This window comes from Eumetopias jubatus, unplaced genomic scaffold (assembly GCF_037043125.1).
Source record: "Eumetopias jubatus isolate StellerSeaLion01/CBP00866 unplaced genomic scaffold, mEumJub1_p1.0 scaffold_12, whole genome shotgun sequence".
Lineage (NCBI taxonomy): Eukaryota > Metazoa > Chordata > Mammalia > Carnivora > Otariidae > Eumetopias > Eumetopias jubatus.
This window is the reverse complement of record NW_028274818.1, coordinates 104,884,662-104,899,866: the sequence shown is the minus strand read 5'-3', so window position 1 is coordinate 104,899,866 and position 15,205 is coordinate 104,884,662. Positions and strand designations below refer to the sequence as shown.

General features: G+C 41.6%; 1 protein-coding gene across 3 annotated transcripts in view; it reads left to right on the top strand.

The window, feature by feature from the left end:
- Nucleotides 1–5,963, top strand: part of TMEM225B (transmembrane protein 225B) — a 31,887-nt gene extending 25,924 nt beyond the window's left edge. For all 3 annotated transcript variants that reach the window (XM_028088512.2, XM_028088515.2, XM_028088514.2), the window contains one exon: nucleotides 5,611–5,963. In XM_028088512.2, the coding sequence (XP_027944313.1) occupies nucleotides 5,611–5,783 (173 nt within the window). In that variant the 3' untranslated portion in view covers nucleotides 5,784–5,963. The remainder of the gene's footprint in view (nucleotides 1–5,610) is intronic.
- Nucleotides 5,964–15,205: the final 9,242 nt, after the last annotated feature.

Below are 15,205 nucleotides of genomic sequence, written 5' to 3'. Positions count from 1 at the left end.
ACATTTTTGCATTTATTCTGCTATTCCTTTTCCAGCTTCTTAAGTCAGGATCTAAACTCATTGCTTACTTCTTTTCTTTTTTTAACATTTTATTTATTTAATTGAGAGAGAGAGGATGAGAGAGAGAGAGCATGAGAGGGTTGAGGGGCATAGGGAGAAGTAGACTTCCCGCTGAGCAGGGAGCCCAATGCAGGGCTCTATTCTGGGACTCCAGGATCATGACCGAGCCGAAGGTAGACGCTTAACTGACTGAGCCACCCAGGCGCCCCTACTTCTTCTTTTCTAAGTAGGCAATTAAAGCTTCAATTTCCCTGTAGGAATTGCTTCATTTGTAGCTCCCATTTTCATATGCAGTATTTTATGTTACTGTTCTATTTCAAATATTTTCTAGTTCCCCTTATGATTTTTTTGATCCATGAATTATTTTAAACTATACTTTTACATTTCCAAGCATATAATTTTTTATTGTATCTTTGTGTTAAATGATTTTGACTTGATTTCAATGTGATGAGAGATCATGGTCTATATAATCCTAATGTGTTCAGATTTATTGAGACTTGTTTTATAGCCTAGTTTGAGGTCCATTTTCATGTTTTATGTTGAGTGCAACTTTTATAAACATTAGATCAAGCTTATTCATTATATTGTTCTAATCTTGATTTAGAATTGTCCTATTTTAGGCTAGTCACAGAAGGACAAATACTGCATGACTGCACAATATGAGATGACCAAAATAGTTGAAGTTGTAGAAGCAGAGTAGAATGGTAGTTGCCAGGGCCTAGGAGGGTGAGATGAAATGTTGTTCGATGGATATAATGTCTTAGTTATTCAAGATAAGTAAGTTCTAAAGATGTGCTGCGCAACATAATGCCTATAGTTAAGAATACTAACTGTACACTCGCAAATTTGTTAGGTAGGTAGATCTCATGTTAAGCATTCTTACCACAATAAAAAAAATTAAAACAATAGCTGAAAATAATGAATTTGTTTTTCAAAAAAATGGAAATGGTAAAGATATCCAAGTATATTTTTCTAATAAAGAAAATTACATTAATTTTAAAAAGCTGAAAAAAAATAAAAGTACCATAGGGCCTACTTCCTATAGGCAGTTCTCAATCTCATTCACTTATATGCCCTGTTTTCCTTTCTCATTACTTCCAACTTAACAGGATAGGAACTATTCCTGGCAATTCAGATGCCAGTTTCAGAGGGGCAGAGCTTACACATATATGGAAACTTTCCTCTTGATTTTTGCCTGCAAAACTCTTCTAAACTGTCTTCATAAGCAGCTTAATGACAGCCTAACAATTGACCTTGCTCTACCACAGAATGCACAGATGTGGTTGGCATCACTCAGGCCAAGAAACAGAGTTGAAGCAACGTGGAAAGATCCACAAAATCACAGTCTCCTGTAAAAGCATACCTGTCCAGAAATTCAGTTATTAACAAAGTTAACTCACGTTTTAATTGCATCATACTTGCTTCAAGGATAAAGCAAGAAAACACATGTGTTCAAGTTTACCAGTAAAAGAGACAAATATATGTATAATGAAATTGTATTCACAATTTTTTATAAGCCTGGACTCGTGCTCACAGCGAAGTAGAAAACCACATCAAAGGAGTGGCAGCCGCAGAGAAATTCACAGGTTGACAGATTTTCAGTTCAACATGAAGAAGGAAAGTCTACCAGTTATAGCTGTAGAACAAGCCTTTGAAAACCCAATGAAATGGAAATACTAGCACAAGTATGGGAAAATACAAGAATGTTCTCAGCAGCATTATCTAAGGAAGGGAAATATATAAAATTATGTTACATTCATGTAACGAAGTACTATGTAGCTGTTAAAAAGTATAGTAAGTCTTTATGTATTGATGTGGAGGGCCGTTCATGCTCTGTTAACTTGGGGGGGGAACAAGTTGGGAAAATTGTGTATAAAATGATTTTAAAGGCAAAAAAAAAAGAATTGTTCTGTTTTACTGGTGACTTGAACTTTTAATCATTATGCATGCTGTGATCCTTTTTATTTCTAGTAATCCCTTTTGCTAAAGTCTGTTTTATCTGATATTACTCTAGCTACTTCTACATTCTTTAGGTTAGTATTTGCCTGTTATATATCTTTCTAATCTTTTACTTATATGTAATCATATAGCTGATGATTATATTTTTTTCATCCAGTTTTATAATTGTTGTCTTTTAACTGGAGTATTTATTATTGACTTACATTTATTGTGACTACTGATATATTTCTATTTTTTCCTACCACCTTACTTTTTGTTTTCAGTTTTTTCTGCTCCCCACCCCCCCAAGCTCTCTTGCATTGCTTTGAATTGATTGACTTTTATCAATACAGTTCTCATTATATTTTCCCCCTCTTTAGTTTGGAAGTTATGTAGTCTATTTGTATTCTTGTAGTAGCTACTCTTGATATTTTAACATGCTTACTAAACAAAGTTGAAAGTTCATCAACATATTTATTTTCTTTATAAATAATACAAGGTAAAGCCTTCCCAATTTATATGCTATTTTGCACGTTTTAGTTTCTTCTCTTTTCTTTTTAATTCTATATATTTGATTGTATTGTTATTTTATGCATTTGATATTTGTTGGTTATTTAAATTTACCCACATATTTACCAATTTAGTTGCTTATCAAACCTTCTGTCCTTCTGCCTGAAATACATCCTTTATTATTTATTTATTTTTAAAGATTTTCTTTATTTGACAGAGAGAGACACAGCGAGAGAGGGATACAAGCAGGGGGCGTGGGAGAGGGAGAAGCAGGCTTCCCGCTGAGCAGGGAGCCCGATGTGGGACTCGATTCCGGGACCCTGGGATCATGACCTGAGCCGAAGGCAAACGCTTAACGGCTGAGCCACCCAGGCGCCCCCTGAAATACATCCTTTATAATGGGTTTTAGTTAGGGTCAGTTAGAGATACACTCTCTCATATTTTGTTTGTATGAAATTATCTTCCTTTCATTTTTGTTTATGAAAATTAGTTTTGCTGAACTTACATTTTTAAGTTGTCAGTATCCCCAAGCATTCAAGATATTATTCTGTTATTATTATTTATTATTATTATTTTACCACTTCCATTGTTGTTGACTCTAAAAATATCATTCTTTTTGAAGCAATCTTTGTTTTTTCTCAGACTTTCTTTGGTACTTTAGGTACTGGGTGTGGATATTTGTATCATGACTTGTGGTATGAACTGTCTGAGGAATGATGTCTTTCAAAATTTCTCGATCATTTTAATCTCTTTTATATCTCTATGTTCTTTCCTTCTCTTTTCTTTCCTTTGTGAACTCCAGGAAGACATCTGTTAGACTTTGTCACTCTATCCTATGTCTCTCTCTCTCTTTTCATGCTTTCCATCTCTTTGTCTTTCTGGGCTGCATTCTGAATAACTCATATAGATGTATCTTCAGTTTCATCCATTCACTTTTCAGCTGTGTCTAGTTGGCTGCTTCACCTATTAAATTTTTATTTCAATCTGTTTTTATAACTGGAAATTATATTTCCCCTTAATTCATGTATTTTTATACTCTTTTCCCTCACATATATAGTTTTTAAAGATTTTATTTATTTATTTGACAGAGGGAGACACAGTGAGAGGGAACACAAGCAGGGGAGTGGGAGAGGGAAGAAGCAGGCTTCCCGCCGAGCAGGGAGCCCGATGCGGGGCTCGATCCCAGGACCCTGGGATCATGACCTGAGCCGAAGGCAGACGCTTACTGACTGAGCCACCCAGGCGCCCCTGTACTGGAAAATTCTTACCTATTGTCTCTTCAAATACTGCTTCTTCCCCATTTTTTCAGTCTTTCTTTCTGAAGTTCATATTATTAGACGCATCCACCCTTCTGTCTTTTATGTTTGATTTTTTTTTCCTTCATATTTTTCACCTCTGTGTTTCCATGCTGCATTCTAATCATATCTCTGGATCCGTCTTAGGCTCATCCAGTAATTTTATCTCTTGCTGTATCTAATTTGCTGTTTAATTTATCCTCTTACTTTCTTATTCTGATTTTTTTTAAAAAAGATTTCATTTATTTGACGGAGAGAGACACAGCGAGAGAGGGAACACAAGCAGGGGGAGTGGGAGAGGGAGAAGCAGGCTTCCCGCCGAGCAGGGAGCCCGATGTGGGGCTTGATCCCAGGACCCTGGAATCATGACCTGAGCCGAGGGCAGATGCTTAATGACTGAGCCACCCAGGCGCCCCCTCACTTATATTTTTAATCTGTTCTCTAAACATATTTTTATTATACATGTTAAGCATACCTTGCATTCTGTGTCCTTTAAGTTTAACAACTGAATGATATGATATGCTGGTCTGAGTCCATCGGCTGCTGTTTTTCAGGCTTTTGCTTCTGGTGCCTTGTTTCTTGGTATGTTTGTGAATTCATTTTCCTTGGATTTTTTTTTTTTTTTTTTGGGTAGAAATTCTTTGAGGCCTGTATTTAAAGTGTTTTTTCAGAAAGGGATTTGCATTTGCTTCTGCTTGGTGCTTGGGTGCACAGCTAGCCAAGAATCACAACAGGTATTGTGAATTTTAGTTGCAGACCCACAGAACAGCTAGCCTCTGTTTATGAATTCTCAGTCAATACAGGTAACTTGAAAGTTCTAGCTTCATATGGCAGACCCTTCTTAGATTGCTCATCTTGAGCAGGCCCCGAGCTTTTCCTCTCATTTTGTGTCCCAAATGGCCAACAGAATGGAAACTCAGAGTTACCTGGGTTGACTGCATGTCTCCCACATGAAGGCTAATTGTGTGCTTGCTTAAACTCTCTAGGTTTCTGTTTTCACTAGGGTTTTGTTCCTAAAAATGCCTTACCCTGATGCCAGTTTGATGATGTATTTACAAATAGGTGTTTGAAGAAATATCTTTTTTTTTTATTATGTTATGTTAGTCACCATACAGTACATCATTAGTTTTTGATGTAGTGTTCCATGATTCATTGTTTGCCTATAACACCCAGTGCTCCACGCAGAACGTGCCCTCTTTAATACCCATCACCAGGCTAACCCATCCTCCCACCCGCCTCCCGTCTAGAACCCTCAGTTTGTTTCTCAGAGTCCATCGTCTCTCATGGTTCGTCTCCCCCTCTGATTTCCCCCCTGAAGAAATATCTTATATAGAATTTTAGTTGTTTTTATTGGGAGAGTATGTAGTCTGCTATCATGCTGAACATAGAAGTTATTCTTTCTCTTAGCCTTAACCTTAATACAGCATTTATTATTCACTCAAGAAGTCTACATTTGTTTTATGACATTAATTCTCTTTTTCTGTTCTTTTACTTTACTGGGGGTCTTGAGTTGGGCATCAAGAGGCCTGGGTTTTGTGTTTGACCTTCCTCTTAAACCTTGTTTTCTTACCTATTAATAGTTAGCTGGTTGCTAAGATGCCTTCCAGCACTGGCTATGGTTCTGTGAGTTTTATCCATCTTTTTGTATGCCTTGTCTTGTGATGCATTATGTTTTCTGTCTGTCTCTGTAATACTCTATATTGGAGGGGAGAACTAGGGAGGGCGGGTGCAGACAAGGGGGTCACATTCGAGGAGGGAGTTCCTGACCTCACTCTCCAGCCTGACCCAAACTTTCGCTGTTACCCAGGTGCCATCTGCCTCTTTCAAGAAACAGCCTGCCTTAGCTGCCATCGGTTGCCCAATTCCCGGAGTATCGAGGAAACCCAAGGGGTCCCCCACCTGGAGAATCTGGAGAGTTTGGGAGGAGACCTGAGCTCAATACAAAAGGAGACACTGCTGAAGGAAGAAACGATTACCTAGTCCGGGAGAGTGTCCTCCACCCAGCCTCAGCTCTGTGAGTGCCCGCGTGGGGGCCTTAGGGGCAGCCAGTCTCTGCGGCTTCTGATAAGCTTCCTGAGTCAGATCAGTGCTCCCCTTCCCCGTACTCACAGTGATTCTGTCTTGCTTGTCTTTGCAATTTATTAAAAGTTTTTTGAATTATTCTGTTTCCTGAGTGGTTTGTGTGTGTGTGTGTTTAAAGATTTTATCTATTTATTTAACAGAGAGAAAGCGAGAGAGGGAACACAAGCAGGGGGAGTGGGAGAGGGAGAAGCAGGCTTCCCGCTGAGCAGGGAGCCCGATGCGGGGCTCGATCCAAGGACCCTGGGATCACAACCCGAGCCGAAGGCAGACGCTTAACCGACTGAGCCACCCAGGCGCCCCAATGTGTGTGTGTGTTTTGTTTTGTTTTGCAGGTGTTTTCAATAAAAGGACTACTGAATGTTAATCCAAACCTCAAGAAAACCAGCCTGGAGGACAGGAGGGGAGGAAGGAATATGACAAAAAGATCAAGTGAAGTGAGCTTTTGTAAAACAAAAACCGAACAGAATATAACCCCAACAGAGGGTGTTTGAGTTAGTGACATTAAAAAGAAAAAGTGATGGGGGCACCCGGGTGGCTCAGCCACTTGAGCGTCCGCCTTCAGCTCAGGTCGTGGTCCCAGGGTCCTGGGATCGAGCCCCGCATCGGGCTCCCTGCTCCTTGGGAAGCCTGCTTCTCCCTCTCCCACTCCCCTTGTTTGTGTTCCCTCTCTTGCTGTGTCTCTCTCTCTCTCTCTCAAATAAATAAAATCTTAAAAAAAAAAAGAAAGTGATGTCCCCAGACAAAGGTGTGACTCAGTACAGGAAACTTAAGTATGTGTTGGAGGGAAGGGTTGGGAGTGGTTAAAGGTGAATGCTTCTCAGGATTAAGCCCCCAGGTCTGGAAGTCTGAGCCTAATGGGTCTGTAACCCCCTGGGGGCAAGCAGAGGCAAGTTAGCCAACTAACATATGGGTGTTCCATCCTCTCACTAAAGCCAGGGGCATCTCTAACGTGTCCTGATGGTGCTTACAGACTGGGGAGCTCTCAGCCCCACAGCTAGGATGGGTGTGGCTGGGAAGTAGGAATGCTTGGGGGGGGGGGTGCAGCTAGAACAGTGATCCAAGCGCTCTGCAGACTTCATATCCACCCTTCATCTGAACAATACCCACCAGCAATGCTTCCCCACTTTGCTCTGTAAGGAACACAAAGCGGGGGGAAAGCTATCATAACTTGAGGAGTGCAACTTCAGAAACAGGTATGGGGAGCCCGATCTCAGGTCCTGAGCTGAAATCAAGAGTCAGTTGCTCAACTGACTGAGCCACTAGGTGCCCCCTATAACCTTCATTTCTATAGTTAATGCCAAAGCAACTCTTATATCTGCCATTTTACTTTATCCTGCTAAAGATAGGCCAGGTATAATTCTACCCATTTTTCTTATTAAAGAACCAGAGAGGTGATGTCTTCTATCAGATAATTTTCTTTCTCTCTCCTTCTGCCCCTCTGTCTCTTTCCCTCTTTCCTTCCTCCCTTTTCCCCTTCTTTTCTCTCAGGACCTCACGATGCTCTCGACTCATTTAGTACCATGTTCCTTGCTAGGAAGAAGTGCCTTCATTTGCTCAGCATCCCTGAAAATCTGTCTTCTTTTTGACATTGCCGTTTCCCTAGCATTCCTTTGGTTATATTCTGATCTCTCAGGGCCAGGAGCATGAGGTTGGAATTTGTCTGGTTTCCTTTGCAGTTTTTAGACTACTGTTCTTAATTTTTCTTCAAAAATCTTCTCTTTATATCATGGGAAAGAAGGGCCAGTGATGTAGAAAAGCTCTTCCAAATATAAAAGATAAGTATAAAACTGTGGTTATTAAACAATTTGGCAGGTCTTGACATAGGATCCAGGTAGATTACAGAATTGGAGTGCAAATATAGAGGCAACTTTATACAAGGAAAAATAGAGCCTTCAACAAATGGTGTTGAGGAAAACTTGCTAGCCATTGGGACTATGGAAGGCACAGATATTTTTTTATAAAGATTTTATTTATTTATTTGAGAGAGAGAGAGCATGAGCAGGGGGAGGAGCAGAGGGAGTGGGAGAAACAGGTTCCCCACTGAGCAGGGAGCCTGATGTGGGGCTCGATCCCAGGACCCTGAGATCATGACCTGAGCCGAAGGCAGACTCTTAACGGACTGAGCCACTCAGGGGCCCCTGGAAGGCACAGAGATTTTTTTTTTTTAATTTTTTATTGTTATGTTAATCACCATATATTACATCATTAGTTTTTGGTGCAGTGTTCCATGATTCATTGTTTGTTCATAACACCCAGTGCTCCATGCAGAACGTGCCCTCCTCAATACCCATCACCAGGCTAACCCATCCCCCTACCCCCCTCCCCTCTAGAACCCTCAGTTTGTTTTTCAGAGTCCATCATCTCTCATGGTTCGTCTCCCCCTCTGACATACCCCCCTTTTCTTCCTCTCCTGTTATCTTCTTCTTTTTCTTTTTTCTTAAAATATGTTGCGTTATTTGTTTCAGAAGTACAGAACTGTGATTCAACAGTCTTGCACAATTCACAGCGCTCACCGTAGCACATACCCTCCCCAATGTCTATCACCCAGCCACCCCATTCCTCCCACCCCCAACCACTCCAGTAACACTCAGTTTCTTTCCTGAGATTAAGAATTCCTCATATCAGTGAGGTCATGTGATACATGTCTTTCTCTGATTGACTTATTTCACTCAGCATAACACCCTCCAGTTCCATCCACGTCGTTGCAAATGGCAAGATCTCATTCCTTTTGATGGCTGCATAATATTCCATTGTGTATATATACCACCTCTTCTTTATCCATTCATCTGTCGATGGGCATCTTGGCTCTTTCCACAGTTTGGCTATTGTGGACATTGCTGCTATAAACATTGGGGTACACGTACCCCTTCGGGTCCCTACATTTGTATCTTTGTGGTAAATACCCAGTAGTGCAATTGCTGGATCGAACGGTAGCTCTAATTTCAACTGTTTGAGGAACCTCCATACTGTTTTCCAGAGGGGTTGCACCAGCTTGCATTCCCACCAACAGTGTAGGAGGGTTCCCCTTTCTGCACATCCCCGCCAACATCTGTCGTTCCCTGACTTGTTAATTTTAGCCATTCTGACTGGTGTGAGGTGGTATCTCATTGAGGTTTTGATTTGGATTTCCCTGATGCCGAGCGATGTTGAGCACTTTTTCATGTGCCTGTTGGCCATTTGGATGTCTTCTTTGGAGAAATGTCTGTTCATGTCTTCTGCCCATTTCTTGATTGGATTATTTGTTCTTTGAGTGTTGAGTTTGAGAAGTTCTTTATAGATTTTGGATACTAGCCCTTTATCTGATATGTCCTTTGCAAATATTTTCTCCCATCCTGTCGGTTGTCTTTTGGTTTTGTGGACTGTTTCTTTTGCTGTGCAAAAGCTTTTTATCTTGATGAAATCCCAATAGTTCATTTTTGCCCTGGCTTCCTGTGCCTTTGGCGATGTTTTTAGGAAGAAGTTGCTGCGGCTAAGGTCGAAAAGGTTGCTACCTGTGTTCTCCTTTAGGATTTTGATGGACTCCTGTCTCACGTTTAGGTCTTTCAACCATTTGGAGTCTATTTTTGTGTGTGGTGTAAGGAAATGGTCCAGTTTCATTCTTCTGCAGGTGGCTGTCCAATTTTCCCAACACCATTTGTTGAAGAGACTCTCTTTTTGCCATTGGACATTCTTTCCTGCTTTGTCAAAGATAAGTTGACCATAGAGTTGAGGGTCCATTTCTGGGCTCTCGATTCCGTTCCATTGATCTATGTGTCTGTTTTTGTGCCAGTACCATACTGTCTTGATGATGACAGCTTTGTAATAGAGCTGGAAGTCCGGAATTGTGATGCCGCCAGCTTTGCTTTTCTTTTTCAGTATTCCCCTGGCTATTCTGGGTCTCTTCTGGTTCCATACAAATTTTAGGATTATTTGTTCCATTTCTTTGAAAAAAGTGGATGGTATTTTGATGGGGATTGCATTGAATGTGTAGATTGCTCTAGGTAGCATTGACATCTTCACAATGTTGATTCTCCCAATCCATAAGCATGGAACGTTTTTCCATTTCTTTGTGTCTTCTTCAATTTCTTTCCTGAGTATTTTATAGTTTTCTGAGTACAGATCCTTTGCCTCTTTGGTTAGATTTATTCCTAGGTATCTAATGGTTTCGGGTGCAATTGTAAATGGGATCGACTCCTTGATTTGTCTCTCTTCTGTCTTGTTCTTGGTGTATAGGAATGCCACTGATTTCTGTGCATTGATTTTATATCCTGCTACTTTACTGAATTCCTGTATGAGTTCTAGCAGTTTTGGGGTGGAGTCTTTTGGGTTTTCCACATACAGTATCATATCATCTGCAAAGAGTGAGAGTTTGACTTCCTCTTCGCCGATTTGGATGCCTTTGATTTCTTTTTGTTGTCTGATTGCTGTGGCTAGGACTTCTAATACTATGTTGAATAGCAGTGGTGAGAGTGGACATCCCTGCCGCGTTCCTGACCTTAGGGGAAAAGCTCTCAGCCTTTCCCCATTGAGAATGATATTCGCTGTAGGTTTTTCATAGATGGCTTTTATGATATTGAGGTATGTACCCTCTATCCCTATACTCTGAAGAGTTTTGATCAAGAAAGGATGTTGTAGTTTGTCAAATGCTTTTTCTGCATCTATTGAGAGGATCATATGATTCTTGCTCTTTCTTTTGTTAATGTATTGTATCACGTTGATTGATTTGCGGATGTTGAACCAGCCTTGCAGCCCAGGAATAAATCCCACTTGGTCGTGGTGAATAATCCTTTTAATGTACTGTTGGATCCTATTGGCTAGTATTTTGGTGAGAATTTTTGCATCCTTGTTCATCAAGGATATTGGTCTGTAATTCTCTTTTTCGATGGGGTCTTTGTCTGGTTTTGGGATCAAGGTAATGCTGGCCTCATAAAATGAGTTTGGAAGTTTCCCTTCCATTTCTATTTTTTGGAACAGTTTCAGGAGAATAGGTATTAATTCTTCTTGAAATGTCTGATAGAATTCCCTTGGGAAGCCATCTGGCCCTGGGCTTTTGTTTCTTGGGAGATTTTTGATGACTGTTTCAATTTCCTTAGTGGTTATAGGTCTGTTCAGGTTTTCTATTTCTTCCTCGTTCAATTTTGGTAGTTGATACATCTCTAGGAATGCACCCATTTCTTCCAGGTTATCTAATTTGCTGCCATAGAGTTGCTCATAATATGTTCTTATAATTGTTTGTATTTCTTTGGTGTTGGTTGTGATCTCTCCTCTTTCATTCATGATTTTGTTGATTTGGGTCATTTCTCTTTTCTTTTTGATCAGTCTGGCCAGGGGTTTATCAATCTTGTTAATTCTTTCAAAGAACCAGCTCCTAGTTTCGTGGATCTGTTCTACTGTTCTTTTGGTTTCTAGTTCATTGATTTCTGCTCTGATCTTTATGATTTCTCTTCTCCTGCTGGGTTTAGGCTTTCTTTGCTGTTCTTTCTCCAGCTCCTTTAGGTGTAGGGTTAGGTTGTGTATTTGAGACCTTTCTTGTTTCTTGAGAAAGGCTTGTATTGCTATATACTTTCCTCTCAGGACTGCCTTTGCTGTATCCCAAAGATTTTGAACAGTTGTGTTTTCATTTTCATTGGTTTCCATGAATTTTTTTAATTCTTCTTTAATTTCTTGGTTGACCCATTCATTCTTTAGTAGGATGCTCTTTAGCCTCCATGTATTTGAGTTCTTTCCGACTTTCCTCTTGTGGTTGAGTTCTAGTTTCAAAGCATTGTGGTCTGAAAATATGCAGGGAATGATCCCAATCTTTTGGTACCGATTGAGACCTGATTTGTGACCTAGGATGTGATCAATTCTGGAGAATGTTCCATGGGCACTAGAGAAGAATGTGTATTCCGTTGCTTTGGGATGGAATGTTCTGAATATGTCTGTGAAGTCCATTTGGTCCAGTGTGTCATTTAAAGTCTTTATTTCCTTGTTGATCTTTTGCTTAGATGATCTGTCCATTTCAGTCAGGGGGGTGTTATAGTCCCCCACTATTATTGTATTGTTGTCAATGTGTTTCTTTGCTTTTGTTATTAATTGCCTTATATAATTGGCTGCTCCCATGTTCGGGGCATAGATATTTACAATTGTTAGATCTTCTTGTTGGATAGACCCTTTAAGTAGGATATAGTGTCCTTCCTCATCTCTTATTACAGTCTTTGGTTTAAAATCTAGTTTGTCTGATATAAGAATTGCCACCCCAGCTTTCTTTTGGTGTCCATTAGCATGGTAAATGGTTTTCCACCCCCTCACTTTCAATCTGGGGGTGTCTTTGGGTCTAGAATGAGTCTCTTGCAGACAGCATATTGATGGGTCTTGTTTTTTAATCCAATCTGATAGCCTGTGTCTTTTGATTGGGGCATTTAGCCCATTTACATTCAGGGTAACTATTGAAAGGTATGAATTTAGTGCCATTGTATTACCTGTAAGGTGACTGCTAACTGTCTGTTGTCTGTGTTCGTTTCTGCTCTTTGCTGCTTTTAGGTTCTCTCTTTGCTTAGAGGACCCCTCTCAATATTTCTTGGAGGGCTGGTTTCGTGTTTGCAAATTCCTTTAGTTTTTGTTTGTTCTGGAAGCTTTTTATCTCTCCTTCTATTTTCAATGATAGCCTAGCTGGATATAGTATTCTTGGCTGCATATTTTTCTCGTTTAGTGCTCTGAAGATATCTTGCCAGTCCTTTCTGGCCTGCCAGGTCTCTGTGGATAGGTCTGTTGCCAATCTAATGTTTCTACCATTGTAGGTTACATATCTCTTCTCCCGAGCTGCTTTCAGGATTTTCTCTTTGTCTCTGAGACTCGTAAGTTTTACTATTAGATGTCGGGGTGTTGACCTATTATTATTGATTTTGAGAGGGGTTCTGAAGGCACAGAGATTTTTAAAAAAGAGTGAATGAAGGGTGCCTGGGTGGCTCAGTCGCTTAAGCATCTGCCTTCCGCTCAGGTCATGATCTCAGGGTCCTGGGATTGAGCCCTGCATTGAGCTCCCTGCTCAGCGGGGAGTCTGCTTCTCCCTCTCCCTCTGCCCCTTCCTCTCCAACCCCCCTACTCTGGGCTTGTGTGTGTGTGTGTGTGCGCGCGCGTGCATGCGTATGCTCTCTCTCTCAAATAAATAAATAAAATCTTAAAAAAAATAAAAAAGGATGAATGAATTTGAATACGTAAAACATACAATCTTTTGCCGTGCATGAAGTTCCTTAAGAAAGACAAATAGGGGGGCGCCTGGGTAGCACAGTTGGTTAGGCGTCTGGCTCTTGGTTTCAGCTCAGGTCATGATCTCAGGGTCCTGGGATTGAGTCTCGAGTTGGGCTCTGTGATCAGTGGGAGTCTCTCCCACTCCCCCTGCTTGTGTTCCCTCTCTCGCTGTCTCTCGCTCTGTCAAATAAATAAATAAAATCTTTAAAAAAAAGTAAAAAAATTTATTTGAGAGAGAGAGGGAGAGAGCACGAGTGGGGGGTGGGAAGGCAGAGGGAGAGGGACAAGCAGGCTCTCTGCTGAGCAGGGAACCCAACTTGGGGCTCGATCCCAGGACCCTGAGATCATGACCTGAGTGGAAGGCAGATGCTTAATGCCTGAGCCACCTAGGCGCCCATATAATTTTTTCTTACATCATTCCTCACAATAGATATTTCAGTTTTTACTCCATTATTTAAGCCTATCACTGTCCCACGCATTCTCAGCAGGCAATATCACTGGGGCAAGAGGCCAAGAAAGAACTCCTCAAACACCTCCGTAGTACGATTTTAAAACCATCTACTTCAGAGGTCAGCCAACTACAGCCCTTGTGTCAAATCTAGTGCTGGCTGTGAGCTAAACATGGCTTTGACATTTTTACAGGATTGCAAAAATGAATATGTGAAAATGTGTCCAGCAAAACCTAGGATAGTTACTTTCTGGCCTTTCATAGAAAAAGTTTGCTGAGCCCCGACCTAGACCATCACTCATCTTTGAATCTTTTCTTTCCAATTCAGAGGAGTCCCCTTTCCTCTCCAAAGCTGCCCTGGAAACCCGTGATCTGATCCAATCTCCTCCTGCCTTTGCCAGAATGCTCTCTTCCCTGTGTCTTCTCCATGACAAACTGAAGGAAGGTTTTTGATATCACTAGGAATAGTTCAGTTTTCCCAGACAGATTGAGCCAATTGGGCAGTTTCATTTGGCCCCAGATGACAAGGTTGTCTCATACCTCTCAGATGTGAGTGCATGTTAGTGGTTGGTGGCTATCCGACACTATTCCCAAGGTGGATTGATCATGTAATTTGTAATATAAAAGAATCTGAGATCCCGTGAGCCCAGCTGGACTTGGTCCTGGATGCAGTATAAGGCCAACATTATCTCTTTCCAGACGACCGATCAGTTGTCTGCTTTTTAAATGTTCATCCTTATCGATAAATGTGGCCTTGGTCATTTACTAAATTATTCCACCTTCTCTCTCTCATCCTTCAGACCCAATCAGTCCTCAAACCTTGGCAATTTTACTTCCTCAGTAAGTTTCCTATTGAATCACTCCTTGCAATCTCTGTTCTCACCGAATGCCCCAGGTCTGTCTGACCCTCTCTCTCTTGGACTGCCTCTTTAAGCCTCTTTTTATGCGACAATCAGCCGTCTCATTTCTCCACCTCCCTCCCTTCTTGCTCCGTCTTTCTCGAAGGGTTCTCAGCAACATCTTTCCAAAATGTGTCCCTTCCCACCTTTAAACCTTTCCATGGCTTCCCATTGCCTTTAGCTTATCAACCGAAATACTTAGTTTAACCGTCTGCTCAAGTGGCCTGGGTGGTGTGGGAATAAGGTCAGTCCCTCCACACTCACTAGGGACACTCACCTCACTTTTTAAAAGGTCCACCCTTCAAATCTGAGCTGAGGTGCCGGCTCCTCCAGGAAGCCTTCCCTGACTCCCTCCTCCCAACTACCCGGGTGGAGGCCCCTCTTATGCGAACCTATAGCATTCGGTGCTTCCCTCTGTCACCCTCGGCCCCTGCGCCTTGCACAAAGTACAAGAAGCGCGGAATAAGCACGTGTTGACCGATTGGACTCTAAAGCCCACTGACACAGGCTTCGCGTCGGGTAGTATGTCTGGAGGGACCTTCTCACGGAGGCAAAGCAGATGCAAAGCCACAGAGGCGCCAAAGGGCCTGACGATCGCGAGGACCGCGAGCCTCTAAGGGACGAGTTAGCCCGGGAAGAGGCACTCGGTCTCCGGGGAGAGGCCCAGGGGACCAGCGACCATAGAGACACACCGACCTCCGGGAGTCCTAGAGAGGAAGCGGAAGGGGCTCTTTCCTCACGCACCTGTCTGACAGCATCCGTGG